The 18,959-nt window shown below is 37.8% G+C and overlaps 1 protein-coding gene across 9 annotated transcripts in view; it reads right to left on the reverse strand.

Moving 5' to 3' along the window:
• The window catches only part of CPED1 (cadherin like and PC-esterase domain containing 1), a 327,103-nt gene that overhangs the window by 277,745 nt on the left and 30,399 nt on the right, over positions 1 to 18,959 (reverse strand). For all 9 annotated transcript variants that reach the window (XR_003679745.2, XM_024131668.2, XM_028489828.2 and 6 more), the window contains exon 2: positions 18,412 to 18,595. Coding sequence is in view for 8 of the 9 variants with exons in the window: in XM_024131668.2 (XP_023987436.1) it covers positions 18,412 to 18,595 (184 nt within the window). In the remaining variant the exon portion in view is untranslated. The remainder of the gene's footprint in view (positions 1 to 18,411; positions 18,596 to 18,959) is intronic.

Genomic DNA, 18,959 nt, shown 5'->3' on the forward strand with positions numbered 1-18,959 from the left:
TGAAAATGGGTTCTTTTACTACTTGAGTACTTGACTTGAGTTTTTGATAGACACTCCTTGTACCAAATTCCACAGAACGGTGCAGGAGGTTTTAGTGTATAATTAGTGTGGTGACACTTCATTTAACCAAATATTATTCCTTCTTCCTGATTTATTAAAAGTCATTTTGCATGACTTCTTTAAAATGCAGTGAATAAAACCTAATCATATCTGGTTTAACATTGTATAATAATGCACTGGGGACTTCAAGCAATCTGAGAGGGAGGTGGGAGTCATTGATTTAAAATTTATTCTAAGAATAATTACACACTAATTCAGCACAGATGAGAATCAAGGCTTGAGAAAATATAGTTCACTAACATGAGAAGAAGAATCAGTTCTCTCAATGGCTTATTACTTAATGCCACAAGTATTTTAGGATTACACAGCTCTTATTCATAAAGCATTATTTTCAATAATCTTTGGAGATTTGCTTAAACCAATCATAATATTTCTGTGAGATATTTATGGAACAGGTCTTACCTTCCATTTTCATACCAAGCAATAGATGATCTAATGAGCTTGTTCAAGGTCATTCCAAAAAGCAGATGTGAGGCCTAAAACTCAGATCTCCTTAGTAATACTAATACCACTCTTGGGAGGATATTATGAAAATTAAATGAGTTAATATTTGTAAACTGCTTAGGACAGTGCCTAGTATTTGATAAGCTTTACATAAGTATTTGTTGTTTAATGAATAGATAGGTGGGTGGGAGGTAAGATACAGGCAGATAAATTTGCAGTCTCGATGATAAACTCAAGAAGCAATGTGACATCTTCTATATGTCTTCTATATGCCACCTATTAGTTAAGGCTTCTGAATAGGGCGGTATGAGTAGAATTTAGAAAACACAGAAAATAATCTTCTCTCTCAATTCTGCATCACCCCCTCATGTTTTGTTAATAGGCCTTCTTACCGTAGAAGGAGAGTATGTTAACTCAACAGACACCATTTGGTGGTTTTGATCTAAGGGAAACAGAGGACTTCATCAGCATGAGGCCTCAATTAAAATTCATACACATTATCTAGAACTGGGATCTAGAACTGGGATCAGTTTCCTCTCATTGGCAGTACAAGTGCATTTACTAGAATATGTGACATCTTGAGCCCTGAAACTGATGTTGAAGGAAGGTACATTTTCATGAGTGAGTAGCAATGAGCCCCATGTGATAGGTGTGATCTGACTAGTTAGGCCAACCCTGTGGGACCCTAAAGTGGGTGCTTTAGGTAAGGAGGGACTTGGGTAATGGGTAAGCAGAGCTATTGCCTAAAACCTGTTTCATCCACTTCATAATTTTCTTAAAATTGGCCCTCCTCCCAGAAGCCAAGGGGGTATCAGAAGTGTCTCCTGAGGCTAATAATGCTGTCATCTATGGGATGCAGAACACTTAGCCCATATGAAACTATGCCAAGTATATTAAAGTGTATCGTATTATTAAAGTGTATTGCTCCTACACATCTAAGAAGCACATTTTTTGCACATATTTTAATAGAATTCTGCAAAATTGGTGTTTCCTCTAATCTCTTAACATGAGTTTTCCACCTCTCCAGAGACTCTAGGAACATAATTTGCTATTTTTCTCTCTAATTATTTATTACTCAAAATTTGTAGCATAATCTCATTTCCCTTATTTTGATTGTCCTTATTTAAAACCATTTTCTTTATTTCTTTGACAGTGTTAATTTTAAGATTTATGTATACATTTTATTATCTTTTAATGCTTTAACTTCTATCAAATTGATTCCCAAGAATAATATTGTTGGCTTAGAAACTATAAGTATTTTAAATGTTATAGATTTTCCAGATTGCTTTCCAAAAAAAGGCTACAATATTTCACATTTCCACAGGCAATGTATGAGATCTTCCTTTCCTGGAATGTCCACCAGCAACAGGTGATATCACCAATTTTGAAATTTGCCAGTCCTGGGACTGTAAAGTGATATGCTATACTTTAAATGGTCTTTCTGTAGCTTTTTGTGAACTTCATGATCTTTTCTCCTTTGTTTTGACATTTAGATATGAAAATATAAACTGCTTATTCATATCCTTTGTATAAAAAAGATTTACAAATAAAAAATTAAATTTAAAAAACAGCACTTAGAAAAATAGAAATATTTTAAAATTGATGTGTAAGTAAAGCTTCCTTTCCTACGAAATAATTTAAATGATGTGACATTTTTAACTTCATCAGATTAAAAAAATGTGACAACATCTAATACTGAAGATCCATGGAGAACTAGCGCTGCTGATGAAAGTAAGAATAGGAACCATCATTTTGTAGAGGAATGTGGCAGGAAGAACCACAGTTTTAATATTTTACCCATTGATACAATAATTCCACATTACACCCAAATCTCAAAAAAGCAATATAAACAAATATGGTAGTAAAGTTGGATTTTATATTAACAAGTTGAAAAAATTCTAACTATCTGTCAAGAAGAACTTGGTTAAAAAACTATGGTATACCCATACAATAAAACACAAAACAGAATGAAGCAAATACTTTTCATACACTTTCAAGAAACTAGGAGGATATTGTGGTCAAAGACTCAGGTTTGGAGAAAGACAGGAGTGCTTGGGTCAAACCTTAAACTCCGCCATTTATGATATACACTGTTCAGTTCCTCATCTGTGAAACAGAAATAGCTACCTTGTGGACTAGAAGTGAGAATTCAATAAGTCAATGTATATAAACTACATAGCACAGTGCATTTAGTTAATGATCAAAAAAGGCTAACTTAAAACTAGTGATATAACAATTTATCACAATCCTTAAAAACTACATTGATATGATAATACTTTTATCACAGTCTTTATTTTTATCAAAATATTAGAAATGTCTCGGGAATTCCCTGGCAGTCCAGTGGTTAGGACTCTGCGCTTCCATTGCTGGGGCCCCAGGTTCGATCCCTGGTCGAGAACTAAGATCCCACAAGTTGCGTGTGGCAGCCAAAAAATTTGAAAAAAAAAAAGTATCTGTTAAAACATGTGGGGTAAACTATTGTAAAAGAGGCAGGAGGCAAAAAGTCAGGATGTAAATGTGTGTGGGGGGGGGAGGTGTGTTTGTGTGTGTGTGTGTTATGCTTAGAGAGATGCCTGGAAACATGCACAACATTGTTTAACTGTGTTATCTCTGGGTGGTGGGATTTGGAATGATTTTCGCTTTCATCTTTGTACTTGCAAAGGTTTGATTCAATATTCTACCATAAACATATAACATCCTTAGAAATGGGAAAACTATTTTCTAAAAATGTGGTTAGAATATGCATCCAAATAAAGAACTATTATTTTCTAAGAAAAACAGACATTGAGTCTTTTCAAACATTGTACATCTTTCAAAGTACTGTAAGATGCCAATCAAAATCAACTGCTATATACAAATGAAAAAAAGACATAAAATTAACATAGATCTCAATCATTTTAAAATTCAAAATGTCTCTAATGAAAATTGATGTAAAATACTCAATGTGACAAAGTAATAGGATTTCCTTCCATAAGACAAGAAACAAAATCAGTCTCAGGGTGCTATAGTCATGCTGTGTAGAGTTATGAGTTAGAGATTTCAGACAACACAAAGTAAGGTCTTCCTGATACCCTTAATATGCTGTTTCTCCAAAAATGAACAAATAATGAACAGGAATCCTTGAGCAAACAAACCAATGGAAGGGCAAACACTTGTTATTCCTGATACTGGCTCTCTCAGATGAGCCTTCAGATTACCATGGAATGTGCCTGCCATTCTGGCATTCCCAGCATTCCTACCACGATGCAAGTACCAATTTCCAGCAGAATCTTAATCTGTTTTATACTACAGCTGTGAACTTGGATTTCCATGCTATACTTCCATAGAACAACAACAATTTTATGACTGCAATATTTACAATAGCAAAACATTAAAAATATCATAAATATCTAACAGTATGTGAAAGATTGAGGACATTAAATTAAGTAAATATTAAATACATCCAGTAATATAATTTTATGTAGCCCTTGAAATAACATTTGCAAAGTTTTTTTTGTGTGTGTGTGTGTGTGTGGTACGCGGGCCTCTCACTGTTGTGGCCTCTCCCGTTGCGGAGCACAGGCTCAGGACGCGCAGGCTCAGCGGCCATGGCTCACGGGCCCAGCCGCTCCGCGGCATGTGGGATCTTCCCGGACCGGGGCACGAACCCGCGTTTCCTGCATCGGCAGGCAGACTCTCAACCACTGCGCCACCAGGGAAGCCCGACTTACAAAGTTTTTACAGCATGTATTTCTGATATAATAGTATGGTAAAAAAAGCAAACTAGAAAATTGTATAAAATGTATAAAAAACTTATAAAGAACTGTGCCTGCATCGGCAGGAGGACTCTCAACCACTGCGCCACCAGGGAAGCCCGACTTACAAAGTTTTTACAGCATGTATTTCTGATATAATAGTATGGTAAAAAAAGCAAACTAGAAAATTGTATAAAATGTATAAAAAACTTATAAAGAACTGTGCCCCAAATTAACTGTCTTTGTTGGTGGCATTTTAGGTAATCTTCCTCATTCTTTATTATTCTTTTTATATATTTTCCAGTTGAACTAGATCTTAAATATCATCTAATCCAAAAATCTTCATCTTCTGTAAAATGAAAGGAATCTAAGAAATTAAGTAACTTAGTCATGGTTTCACATAGACATTGCAACCCAAGCCAGTATTCCTCTCTTCCACAGTACCATCTTGCTTCTCTTTGGGAGCATATAACTATCATTTGGAATAAATTATCTGTCCACATATTTACCTTGATCCCACTATCTTCAAGCAGGCCCAACACGTCCAAAGACAGTTTAAATTCAGCTACTTGTTGCTATCATTTTTAAATGCGATCACTGGTCTTGACTGTAAAGAATTAAGCTAACATGTACCAAGGCTTTGCATGTTAACGTACAATTAATGGGTTTAGCGTCTATGTAAATTTAGGATGGGGCTTCTCACCAAGGTAGAAGGTTGATTCAGGGTCCTAGCGAGGCAAATGGGGAACTGCTTGGCTACTATATACTTAAAATAGCAAATAGGCAGAACATCTTTGTGCTTCTGGAAGAAACACTGAAAATCTGTAATAAAGAAATACCTAGGACAGTAGTTTTCAACAAGTGGTCCAGGACCAACACATTAGCATTACCTGGGAACTTATTATTTCATAACCCACCTCCCTATTCTTACTGTATCAGATCAACTGGAAGTAGGGCCCAGCAATCTGTGATTTGACAAACTTTCCAGATAATTCTAATGCATACTAAGTTTGAGAATCATAGTCCTAGCAAATCGGTAGACACTATGGTCAAATTTTGCCAAAACCATGTTCCTTAAGCAAACATTCAGGGAAGGATTCCCTTTACTTTCTGATAAGTATAAAATACGGAGCTAGCAATTAGAGAAGCAGGGCCCCCTGAGAGTCATTTCTGTCCTCTACACCCCTTAATCACTTGTTTGGTCACTCTGATAACGAGATGGAATGCTAAACAGATTTTTTAAATTCCAAGAGTTCCCTGCTCTAAATAGATCATTTTGTTGCACAGATGATGAGATTCACATATGACTTTCATGTTTTTCCTTAGACAAAGAGCTGAAATGAGTTATCATTATTAAAGACTATTATTAGCTATTGGCAGAATTCTTCTTTCTTTGAAAACAGAGGCATCACTGGCTTGACTGACTCTGAAACAAGGTTACAGAGAACTTTCACTAGAGGCCGTGGGCATGTGAGTTCTGTTCTTCAGTTGGTTTTGCTCAGACACATTCCACAGCACATTTCATTTTACTCTACAATACAGCTATTTCCTATCAAGCACTCACTATTTTTTCTCTAAACTTCAAAGAAACAAATGATGCTTGAATATCTGAAGGAAATATTCAGCTCTTTTATTAGTATATTTGTAGGTTTATTTTTTCAATTGCTTATTCATCTAATTGTGTACCTACTAGGTATACACAAGGCACTGTCCTATGCAGGATAACGAATAAAAAGATGAATAAAATACTCCCTATTCTACAAGAAGTTTGTCATATAGAAGGGGAGATGAGACTAACAGACCAAAATTATAAAAATATAACAAAGCATAATCTAGGCATCAGAGGTATATGACTAATGTGTGATGAGGCCTTGGTTAACTTGTTTACCATTTCTAGTTTGAGGGGAATTTATGGGTGAATTTGTATATTAATTTGGATTTTAACAAATGGCAGAAAGGAGGAAATTCTAGGAGACAAAAGCCTCAATAGCACTGCAAAGTAGAAAGCTTTGAAATGTGATCAGGCAAAGGTAAGTAGCCCAATCAAAGTGGTTCTCCATTCTGCCCACACATTAATATCACCTGGGAAGCTTTAAAAAAAAAGTAATGCCCAATATCCGGAGAAAACTATAATTCAAAAAGATACACGCACCCCTATGTTCATTGCAGCGTTGTTTACAATAGTCAAGGCATGGAAACAACCTAAATGTCCATCAACAGATGAATGGATAAAGAAGATGTGGTACTTATATACAATGGAATATTACTCAGCCATAAAAAAGAATGAAATAATGCCATTTGTAGCAACATGGATGGACCCAGAGATTATCATACTAAGTGAAGTAAGTCAGAAAGAGAAAGACAAATACCATATGATACCATTTATATGTGGAATCTAAAATATGACACATATGAACTTATCAATGAAACAGAAACTGACTCACAGACATAGATAGACCAGGTTGCAGAGGGGGAGAGGAGGGATGGATTGGGAGTTTGGGATTAGCAGATGTAAACTATTATAAATAGAATGCATAAACAACAAGGTCCTACTGGATAGCACAGGGAACTATATTCAACATCCTGTGATAAACTATAATGGAAAAGAATATGAAAAAGAATGCATATATGTGTATAACTGAATCACTGTGTTGTATAGTAGAAATTAACACAGCATTGTAAATCAACAATACCTCAATAAAATAAAGTTTTTAAAAAGAACTCAGGTAAAATAGAACTTTAGGCCATAAAGTTAAGAATTAAAAAAAAAAAAAGTGATACCCAGATCCAATCCCTTTCCCCCAAATTCTTATATAATTTTCCGAAGTGGGGCCTGGGCATTGGCTTCTCTAATTTTTATATTCCCTGGGTAATTCAAGTGTGAGGACAAGCCTGAGAGCCATGCTACCGCAGGGATATGGAGATGTCTGACTCCATGGCTCCGAATGCTGGGGTAAGAAATTTGTGTTCTGTTTAGGAGGAAATAAGAAATCATTAAACACTTCTGCACAGGAAAGTGATGTGAGCAGAGGTGTGCTTGTGGAATATTAAACTGGCACTTGTGGTGGGGATGTATAACAGAAGGCAGAGACGAGCATCTGGGAGAGTAATAGTTACTGTGATACCACCAAAGAGGCACAGTAACTGTACGGGGTGTGGAGACATGGCCAAGAGGAGGCATACCTTACAGGGCTCATGGTGCCTGATATGTGCTGTGGCTGAAGGAGAGAGAGGACCTGATGATGAGCTTTAGAGCCTAAGAGGTGAGGGAATGTCGTACTAGTCAGAGGAACATGGCTGGCAAGACCCGCAGAATGGAAGCATCATGCATTATCCATTATTTATATATGCCGAGGCCCTGGGACACACAAATCAAAACTACCAGGTACCTGGAAAATCCGTGCTCTCTCAAAACTTTGCCTATAGGAGACAGATTAGGATTCAACATTATTTAGAGGTTCTATCCCAAGTGGAATATTTTTTTTGAGATATAAATGACATCTAACATTATATTAGTTTCAAGTGTACAACATAATGATTCTCTCTCTCTCTCTCTCTCTCTCTCTCTCTGGGTATGTGTGTGTGTATATATATATATATATATATATATATATATATATATATATATATATATATGTTGTGAAATGATAACCACAATAAGTCTAGTTAACATCCATCACCACATATAGTTATACATTTTTTTGATAAGGAGAACCTTTACAATCTACTGTCTTAACAACTTTCAAATAGACGATACATATTATAACTCTAGTTACCATGCTATATATTACAACTCCAGAACTTATTTATGACTGGAAGTTTGTATCCTTTGATCACCAGCCCCAGCCTCTGGCAACCACTGAGGAGTTCCCCAGAGGAGATCACTGAATCTGTAGAAAGATGTCTTGAGGGAATATCAAGACAGGAGGAAAAAAAGATGGCTAGGAATCAAGGTCCTGGAGAAGGCTCACATTTGGAGGAAAAACATAAAGAAGGAGTCAGAAAGGTGGGAGAAGCAGGCAAGGGCACTATCAAGGAAGTTAAGAGAGAAAAGGGTTTGTTAAGAAAATCCCGGAGCATGTAGCACCCCCTCAGTGCTAGGATAGGTATTTATTCCACTGATACACACATTTCACCAAGTTTGGGAAACACTGATAGAATAAGATCAAGGAAATTGAGAAATTATCTCAGTGAACTTACATTAAAGCCTAATTTACATTCCACCCATGCTCAAACATGCTCTTCTACCAAAAATAATGCAATTGTAAATATGGTGGCTGGATTTTGTAACAAAAAGGAATTTCTTGGTAAATTCTGAAAGGACAATTTTGGTGGGGTGAAAATCTGATTATTGAGAGTTAATTAGAGAGAGATTAACAAGGGGAAAAAAAAAAAACGACTTTTCCTTAAGTCTTTGTTTCCCAAACTGTGGTTTGTACTTCCACAAAGAGACGCTGTTAAGAGGAAGCCACTTTAGCTAAAAATAAGATAGAAACCATATAAGATATCCAGAGAGAAATAGTAATTAACTGAGAAAAGTCAAGTCTAAAAAGGAAGTGATTCGGGATGTTTCAACAATATTTGTAACATTGAAAGTAGAAAGTAAAAGTGATACAAAAATTAAGAGGCGGTCTTGAAAATATGGTTAGATGCTCCTAAACTCCTACCAAATTGAGGATAAGGTCTAAAATATTTCAAGCAGCTAAATCTGATAATACACTAGCATAGTAAACGCACTGTATCTGGAGTCTCCAAACACCCTTAAATTAATCCACATACTCTGTCACTTGAAAGGTCCCATATGAAGGAGTTTGTTTTCCTTTCTAGAGTCTTTCTCCATCTAAATATAATACGAATATTTGTTTTTACAAATTAAATCTGTCATTTAGAGCACAGTTTAGTCTGTGGCAAAACCAAGCAAAAAAAGTCTAAGATCCAAACAAACAAAAAAACCTCAGTCTCTTCAATTCTAAAGAAATATGAAAAGAACAATGACCTGTAATAAATTACTTATAAAAAAATAAAAACTTATAAAATTTTCCATGCTGCATCTTTTTAAAAAGTAAAAGCAGAAGGAAGTGCATTTAAAGAAACAGTACAAAGAAAGTATCTGCAAAGCTGCATTAAACATTTCCCAGCTATGGAAAACTCAAATACCCAATCTGGTTTCTATGAAACTTAAAAAGATCAAACAATTAGAGAGAAGCTAGGCTTGAAGGAGAAATGCTAGGGATTTCAGTAAACATCTGGTTACCATTTTCAATTGAAAGAACTAACCCACTTAAGGAAGTAGTTTAGTTTCTTTGGAGTAAAAATGAGACAGTGGCTTTTTGTTCCCTTTTGCACAGTGGAGGGTAAAGGAAACATCAGACTGGAGAGGTCACTCACAACTCAACTTTTATAAATAAGAAAGTTTTTTTTCAAAAACTAAAGTAAATTGAACTCAGGTCCCTGTAGTATAAACAACTCAACAGAGTTAAAGTTAAATAAACACTCCTTGAACTCTCCTGTGCCAATTAAAGAACAAATTCTGTTTGGTTGTAAATACATCAGTAATTCTATGAGCAATGAGGAAAATAACAATAAATGCGAACACACAATTACCATGTGTCATAACACAAAATAATAGAACAGTGCAGCCCTATACGTTTCTCTGATTCAATTTCTTTTCTTTTCTAGTTTGATTCACTGAAGGCACAGAAGCACTTCTGATACCGTCCAAAACCTTTTACTTGCCTAATAGAAAACGTATGTCCAGTGTGTTCGAGGAGAAATACCGACAAGGCAAAACACACTGTGCCTTTTAAATGTGGCCTTTACTCTTTTGTCTTCCTGCTAGACAGTCGTAGTGCATATTAAACTCAGGAAGGCAGCGGGAGTGCTGGTGTGGGGCTGGAGGGGAAGAGGAATGAGGTGTTCATCAGGCTCTGAAATTTTAACTGATGAGAAGAAGCATCTGTTATGAACGTGCACTGCTAGCCAAAAGGGACCGTCTCCAGTTTTGCCTCCAGATACACGTTTCTCCACTCCTTCTTTGCCTCCCCTTCCTCTCTTCGGCCCAGAGGACAGGAGACTTAAAGCAAAGACTCAAGGAAAGGAATCCTAAAATGATAGAGGTTTATTTTTTTAAAATTATTTATTTATTTATTTTTGCTGTGTTGGGTCTTCGTTTCTGTACGAGGGTTTTCTCTAGTTGTGACAAGCGGGGGCCACTCTTCATCGCGGTGCGCGGGCCTCTCACTATCGCGGCCTCTCTTGTTGCGGAGCACAAGCTCCAGACGCGCAGGCTCAGTAACTGTGGCTCACGGGCCGCATGTGGGATCTTCCCAGACCAGGGCTCGAACCCTTGTCCCCTGCATTAGCAGGCAGATTCTCAACCACTGCGCCACCAGGGAAGCCCAATGATAGAGGTTTAAAATCTTGTCTTGCTTTCTCTTCTCATTCTGTGTTGTATAAATGTTAGTGCGCATCCCAGAACCGCAGATTTGAAAAGGGCGTCGATGGTGATTTTACTCATTCTCCTGGCTGATAAAGCAGCCCCTCAGCAGCATCCCTGCTTTGCTCCCATTCCAACAAAACTTCCTACTCTTTGAAATGGGCTGTTCCATTGCTGGATGAGTCTGATTGATACAACGTTCATCCTTCAGCTGGTCCTACGCCTTCTAGGGTTACCACAAATAAATCCTGTACTCAAGCGACCCGTTAAACAGCGGGAATACAAAAATACTGGCCCAACTCCTTGCAGGGCCTCCCAGAAACGGTCTTTTCAATAGGAACAATCTATTTTCCCATTCCTGCTACAGTTCTGGTTTCTGCTGCAACTGTAGAAATATGCCCTCTTCAAGTATACATAAATAATTCTGACCCAACGATAAAATATGCTCTGCATCACAGTCTCTTGAACTACATATTACTTAGACTCTACCCTGGGAGTAAGTTTAAAACTTTTGGAAAACATTTATTTTCTCTTAGGCCACTATTCATTCTACGAACTAAGACAATGATTTACTAAATAGTACCTCGATGCTATGAAAGAGAAAAATTTGATGGTGCCTCTTTCTTTTTCTTTAGAGAAGTACATGTTATAAAAATCCTGGGTCATATGATATGTTTTTCCAAAGCAAGGGACTGGAAGAGCATGAAAGTGAATATTTTACACTATGCTAAGAAAAGAACCAGAAGGCGTAAGGCAGAGGACACAAACAGGACCTAAATGACATGATGGGGTTTTTGACCTTTAATGTTGTCTACATTCACGAGCTGAAAAAGCTATAGGCTTACTTTTCCATGTCCTTTACTGGAGAGAATCTTTAGGTAACACTGTGCGTTCTATTGTTTTACGGAATAGTAAACCTTCAATGAATCAATCATCACCTCTAAGCAGATAACCTACGAATCTACATCTCCTGCCCTGACCTCCAGTCTCTGCTAAGTACATCCATATGAAAACCTCAAGGCACCCGAGTCTGAGTCTGAGTATGTTCAGAACTAAACTCACCCGCCCTTCCTACAAAACCAATAGGCTGAGGAACACTGCTAAACGTGGCAGAGGAGTCTTGAAAGCCAGAGGGGAACAAATGGACACAAGCATTAAAAACCTCAACAGTATAGAACTGTTTTATGTGTAAAGTATTAGCTCTATCTACTACTGAATTTGTGGTTGCATTATTTTTGTTATAAGAGATTTGAGCATGAAAAGAATACCAGTGTTCCTATAAAGTTACATGAAAATGAAAGGCTGATGAATTAAATTTTAATGTGAAAGTCTGAGGTAGTTCCCTATTTAAGGGGCTCAGCTGTTGGTGTACTATTTTATCCTCGTTTGTTCATGTATTCAATAAATATTTATTGCGTGCCCCTACGTGGAGGGCTTCATTTTATGTGATGAGCTGAGCAGACAGGGCTCCTGACCTCAAGGAGTTTACAGATTTTTTAGAAGTGAGGTTGTTTTTTCCTAATGGAATGATCCAAGAGACCGTGTGTTGGAATTTCAGGAGGGTTTACAACCCAGATCTGTCAATGAAAACATGTTAAATTGGGAGGGAGACTTGGAAAGGATAGGACCTGATAGGGAGACCTATCAAGTTCATTTAATGCAAAATATCCAGTAGCAGCACCCTTCTGCTACTGATAGAACCCACTTTAAACGTACCTCTCCACAAAGGAATATTCACAATCTCCTTTCTGTATCTAGTTCCTGACAGTAGTAGCAATATTACCTCCCACATTTAGAGTGCCTACCACGTGCCATTCTCAGAACTATCTCAAAACAATCCACTACAGAAGAGAAAACTAGGGCTTTGAGAGGCTAACTTGCCCAGGGTAGTGTAACCATTAAAGGTAACACTAGGGAGTCCAACCCAGGTTCAGTCTTAACTCCACAGCTTATTCCCTTTAATTACCACAGTCTACTAGCTCCCCAAGACAGCAATTATTGCGGTTAAGCTCTTCTTGCTTAATTTAAATCTCAACTTCCTTATGGCTTCTTTTTGAATACATATACATTTTGTAATACATTTTCCATTACAAAAGTTAAGACTGGTCTATAAGAGACGTTTCTTTTCCATATAAACTGCAGAAACATCTTCTGGCAAGTAGCCATTATAAATAAACCTTCAAAATTAGACTAGATTTCAAATGATACATGGATGTGTTGGACATTTTTAAGAGTGCAGGTGAATGTAAATAAAACTATGGGAGGAGAGAAACTATGAAACTATAAACAGGGAAGGAACTAGGCTTTTTCTTCTTTAATGTATTTTCCACAACATTAAGTAGTGATCTGTATCTCTCACTCTGTTGACTATATCTTTTAATAGTGCATCCCAAGAACACAGTTGGGTAAATGACAGTGTCCTTCTTAGTGGGGGGAAAGCTGTAGCAATATTATTTAAAATACGATCTCCAAACACAATATATCAAATGTAATGTCAATACAAATATCGATAAATACTATTTATCACAGTATTAACCCGAGCCCTTCCTAGAAATGCTTTCACTATACCATGCTGTCATGTTACACTCTCAGCTCGCATTGGAAGGTTGCTTTGTGAACCAAGATATGACATCCACTTCGTCTGCAATACAAATGTTGCTCTGACCCTTGACCCGTTACATAATGTCATCAACTTAATAATCCCTATGAAAAAGTTGTTTTAAATGTACTACTTGGGCATGTTGAAGATCAGTGGAAGGAACTATAGAATTCCCTCCTTCCTGAGAGCGAAACCTCTATTCTTCCTCTTGTTGCCCTGGGTACTTGGCAGCTCAAGCCAAAATTAAGCCGAAATTATGGTAGCTAAGAGGAATATCCAGTTTGAGCCCTAATTTTATATTTCCATTTTAGTAATCTTATTATTATATGTTTGACTCTAAACCATCAAATCCTTTTTGAATGAGGTTTGATGTAAGTTAAAAACCTAACCTACCTCAGTCCTAGAGTTTAACCATCAGCTTGGTCTGAAATCAGATGTCATAGAATTAGTCTAGATCCATGGGTCAGCAAATGTTTTCTGTAAAGGGCCCAATAATAAATATTTTAGGCCTTAAGAGCCATACAGTCTCTGTTGCAACTACTCAACTCTGCTGTTGTAGAACAAAAAAGGCCAAAGACAGTACAAAAACAAATGCGTGGCTGTGTTCCAATCAAACTTTGTTTACAGAAACAGGCGTTGGGCCAGGTTTGGCCAGTGGGCCATGGTTTGCCAACTCCTGGCAAGAAAGTTTCTATGGTCTTTCACTTTCTGTATTTCTTCAAACACCATTCCATGTAAAACCCCCAAGTTACAAAAACAAGAGCAATTTGAAACCATAAGAGTGACTCCAATTCTGTAGCTTTGATAGCAGTTGGCATTTGTTTTTCACATTGACTGTATAATACACTTAATTTAAAAGTGCAGGATGTACTCAGGAGTGGACAGAAAATTGCTAAATATGCTCTACTTTTCCAGTATACATAAATAATTCTGATCTAATGATAAAGTCCATTGAATCAGAGTCTCCTGAGTCACACCCTTCTTGGATGTTGCCATGGGAATAGGTTAAGAACTTTTTTGGAAAACACCTACTCTTTTAGGCCACTATACTATTCCACGTACTAAAGCACTGATTTACTAAATACTATCTAGATACTAGGAAAGGGAAGAATTGGTTGGTCCTTCCAATCTTTTCCTTTAGAGAATTATATGTTCTTACAAATGCAGGGACATAAGATATATTTTTCCAAAGCAGGGTATTGAAGGACCATAAATGTATATGTTTTACATTCTGCTAAGTTTTGTAGGCATAAATCTGTAAAGACAATTGTCCTCTTACTGTTCTCAAAATCAGCTTAAAGTCAAAATGCTGATAAATAACTATACCAATAAATCTTAAGTAGTTCAATGGCAAGCAGACTTTTGTATCATCTTATTCCCAAAATTAACTTTAAACATTGCTAGTCTTTGAACCAATAGTATATCCCTTAGGACAATGCTCCCCAAACTAGGTTACATGTCAGAATTATCTGTGTCTGTTTTTAACACATACATTTCTGGGTCTCACTACCAGACCACTGAATGAGAAAAATATCGGTGGGGCTTTACTTTGTTTCTTCCCAGAACTCTGATGCGTGTGGACAAAGTGATTAAATTCTCACTACATACTCTTGTGAAGTAAAAATTCATTACTGCGTTTAACAGATAAGAGAACTAGAACTCAGAGAACTGAACTTGCTTGAGGTCAAGTATGCACAGCCTTATAGTCATTCCAGTTAGAGCCACCAATTTCTGTTATATCCTAGAATGGAATTAACCAGGGAAAAACATAAGGCCCATATTCGAATTTACAACCCAAGACTGGTTACTTTTCCTTTCAATAAATGTTTACTAAATTAGTGGGAAAATTAAATACAATATGAAGCCCAAATGTAACTCTGCAAGAACAGATTATACTTAATCGTAGGATGTTGCCTGTCTGGACTAGCACCTTTTAACTTTTTCTAATTTTTATCCATTTCTGGCCTTAAATGGTAAAAAAAAACAGTGGCCCCATGCTGGAAAAAGTCCACCTGTGCTTCAAAGGATGGCACAAAAAAGAGATCAGCAGAAATGATGGGGGTCAAGTCAAAAGAGGATTGGAAAGCAGGTGGAATAAATGAGTAGAATAGGGAAAATGCATTTTATATTTATTTTCCTAGGACTAAAAATGTATGTTATAAATGTGTCAAATCTACACCTGAGTACTTTTATACTTTGTGGGAGTGCCTATTTTGTTTTTAATGTAATATTTTCAAATTTCAGGTTAGCAAACAGCAATAGTGAAAAGAAAGATAGGTGGGGTAGGTCTCCAGATCATTCTGAATTGCTTCCACTTTCCCCAAGCTGTTCAACATGGGGAGATGAAGTTTAAATGTGCCAATATAACATCCCACTTTCTGCTGCTGTACACATAGTAAAATAAGCATGGGGTGGATATGTGGAACTAAAGAAAAAAATTTTTTACAAGAATCAAATCTCCAGAAAATATTTTTGATAGTAAGTGCTTCAATTCAAACATAATTTGTAGATTAAATGTGTGGCCATGGAAAACAAGCTGCAATAAAAAAGTGGCTTTTTTTCTGTAGGTTAGATAGTCAGGGACATGTTAGATGATGGTCATAGAACTTTTTTTATCTCAGGTATTCAATGCACATGCTGTCACAGTGAAAACTACAAAATCAAATGAAGAACCAAAAATCAATTTCCCATACTTGTGAAATTGCTACCCTTTCTTGAGGCTGATCCAGGAAAAATATCTTACTATACAAAGTAAAAGAATACCCAGAAAGAGGCATGGATATTTTCAAAGCTGAGGAAATGTGGGGAAAGGGAGCCAAATCAGTATTTACACTGACAAATTCCGGTGACACCATCTAGTTATCTTGTGCTACGGGCCCAGCAGCTCCCTTTGCTGCCAGATTCTATTGCCTTCAGGCTCTCTTTGCACTTTCTTGGTATTTGGAAGGGCAAAGTCATCCTCCTTTTTCTTGTAAAACTGACTCAAGGACATCAAGGGAGAGAAGAGCCATATTCCTTGTCTTGCAACTGGAGAAAACTGAAAATTGGAATTGAAGTTGAAATGCACAGATAACCCAAGTTGTGCCTATACACAGTCAGTAGCAGCACCAAGGAGAGAGAAGAACATGGGAATTTCAGACAGTAGTGTTGTGTTATCAGGGCCGATGCTTTGCAGGATTCCAGGAGCACAGCTCGTGTGGCACAAAGGCGGTGGTTATACATATAGTCAAGCACCTGGTTCAGCGATGGGCTAAAATAATTTACGGGATGAAAGGAAGACTAAATGTTTTACATATTTCCTTAATACCAACAACAGCTATTCTGATCAATGGTTTTCTGACAATATCATTTATGGATGTTCCAGAACTTTAGATTGGTCCTTCTTAATAGAACCAACCCCAGTGAGGTTTGTAAACTTGGTTTCCAGCTGCTTTGATATTCCAGAGCATTCCACTTCCCTTTTGTTTTTCTTATTTGTTTCCAAAAGCTCTCGATTTCCATACTTCTCCTGGGGGCAGGGACCAGCAAATGGCATTCCTGAAGACCTGTGCTAATGACCTCTGCACATTTTTAAGAACTTTCTTTTCATCAAAGTGGATCTCTTGGGGCTTTCTTTACCGCCAACATGGTAAAAGGTGGTGAAGAGTAATCATGGCTAAATGTCCCCCAGCCTCTTTCACTGACCAGCATAAACCAGCACTTTAAAGAGCAAGGGGGGAACTAACTGAAGAGCAAGGGCTACGAGGATGTCAAGATGGCTGAAAGTGAAATGACAAATGAAAATTATTGTGGCGCCGGGATCTGACTTTTTCTCCCAAAGGAAACCATCATGGAGATCAGCAGTGGATTCAAATTGCTTTTCCTCCCCTCCCTTTTTTTTCTTTTTTTTTTTAAATTTTTTGCGGTACACGGGCCTCTCACTGTTGTGGCCTCTCCCGTTGCGGAGCACAGGCTCCGGACGCGCAGGCTCAGCGGCCATGGCTCACGGGTCCAGCCGCTCTGCGGCATGTGGGATCTTCCCGAACGGGGGCACGAACCCGTGTCCCTTGCATCGGCAGGCGGACTCTCAACCACTGCGCCACCAGGGAAGCCCTCCCCTCCCTTCTGATAAAAAGGAAATCAGATACACTGTGTTGTCGTAAAGAGAAAAATCTGATTGGCTCATGGAGAATGAGTGCTATACATCCTGGTAGCTCTAATAATGATAGATTAGTGCAGGAAAAGGAGCCAAAAGAGGGAGTGGGCAACACAGAGGTGAAGAGGACGAGCACAGAAGTGAGAGTTGGAACACAGGCGTTCAAATCCTGTCCTTCCATCACCCCAGGTTTAAGATACAAGGTGAGTCACTGCACCTCTCCAAGCCTCAGTCTTCTCTTCTGGAATTGGGGAAGGAATAAATATGTCTTAATCTTAGGGCACTCAGGGGCCTTCAGTGAGGATTAAATGAGACCATGAATACAGAATACAACATGTCACATGGTTAGTTACTCAGCAATGTCAGCTGTTACTGTTATTGCCCTTTTTGACCCTCATCACCTACTCAACTATTTTTTTCAAATAACTTGTTTAAAAACTTGTCTCTTATTTTTCACTTCAAATGATAGAAATAAAAAGTACTTGACTAGTAATGGCATGTGAGATAAATAGCTATACTTCTTTTGCATTTAGAACCAATCTGTGAATCACATTTAAGCTGGCTTCTCGAAACAATTTCCAGCGCATTCTACTTGCAGTCAGATGAAGTGGTAATTTTCTTAAAATATTGAGCAGTTTGGTGCTGGGCAGAACATGTATTTGGGCTCATAAACATAAACATGTTTTATGTAGCATTTAAAGATGAACTATGCAGCTCCAAAATACTATAAAAATATAAACAAAATAATTTCAGGAATAAAGAAATGTAGCTAAAAGAAAATGGAGAGGAAGCAGAAAAGGAGCCAAGTTTTCTATGATGCAAGAAAGCTGATCATGGGTAAAACTTGGTTCTTGTGAATTTTTTTAGAGGAAGATAGTAGCACATTTCAGGAAGTATTTAAATTAGAAGAAAAGCAACTTTAGTAATTACTTCTGACTCTAACCTTTTGCTAGTAGCCCCAGCCCAGGTTCGGCACCGAGCCTTTCTTCAGTGATGACAACCGCATAGTGATGTTGAGTGAGAATGCGCTGGTGGAGCTGAAGCTCCCTTTTGCTGGAGGAAGGAGGCCTGTAGAGAACAGCCTTTCTGCCATGGCTGCCGAAGTGGATCGCAATTGACTCTTCGATCTACAGAAAGAAAGAAGGCATAAAAATTCAAGGAGAAAAAGGAACACGTTTTCCTTGAAGGAGATCATTAATGCAAATCGGGGGGTGTCCAGAAAGTTGTCTTTTAAGTTTTTCTCTGTAAATGAATGACAGATCCTCTGAAAGGCTGACCAGGACAAAGCCAACCTCATCTGCGAGAACTGAAGGTGAACTGTATTTTTCTCATTATTCCAGAAGGATGAAAATTTCAGGCCATTAAAAATATAGAGGGCTTCCCTGGTGGCGCAGTGGTTGCGCGTCCGCCTGCCGATGCAGGGGAACCGGGTTCGCGCCCCGGTCTGGGAGGATCCCACATGCCGCGGAGCGGCTGGGCCCGTGCGCCATG

Source organism: Physeter macrocephalus, chromosome 5, assembly GCF_002837175.3.
Source record: "Physeter macrocephalus isolate SW-GA chromosome 5, ASM283717v5, whole genome shotgun sequence".
NCBI lineage: Eukaryota > Metazoa > Chordata > Mammalia > Artiodactyla > Physeteridae > Physeter > Physeter macrocephalus.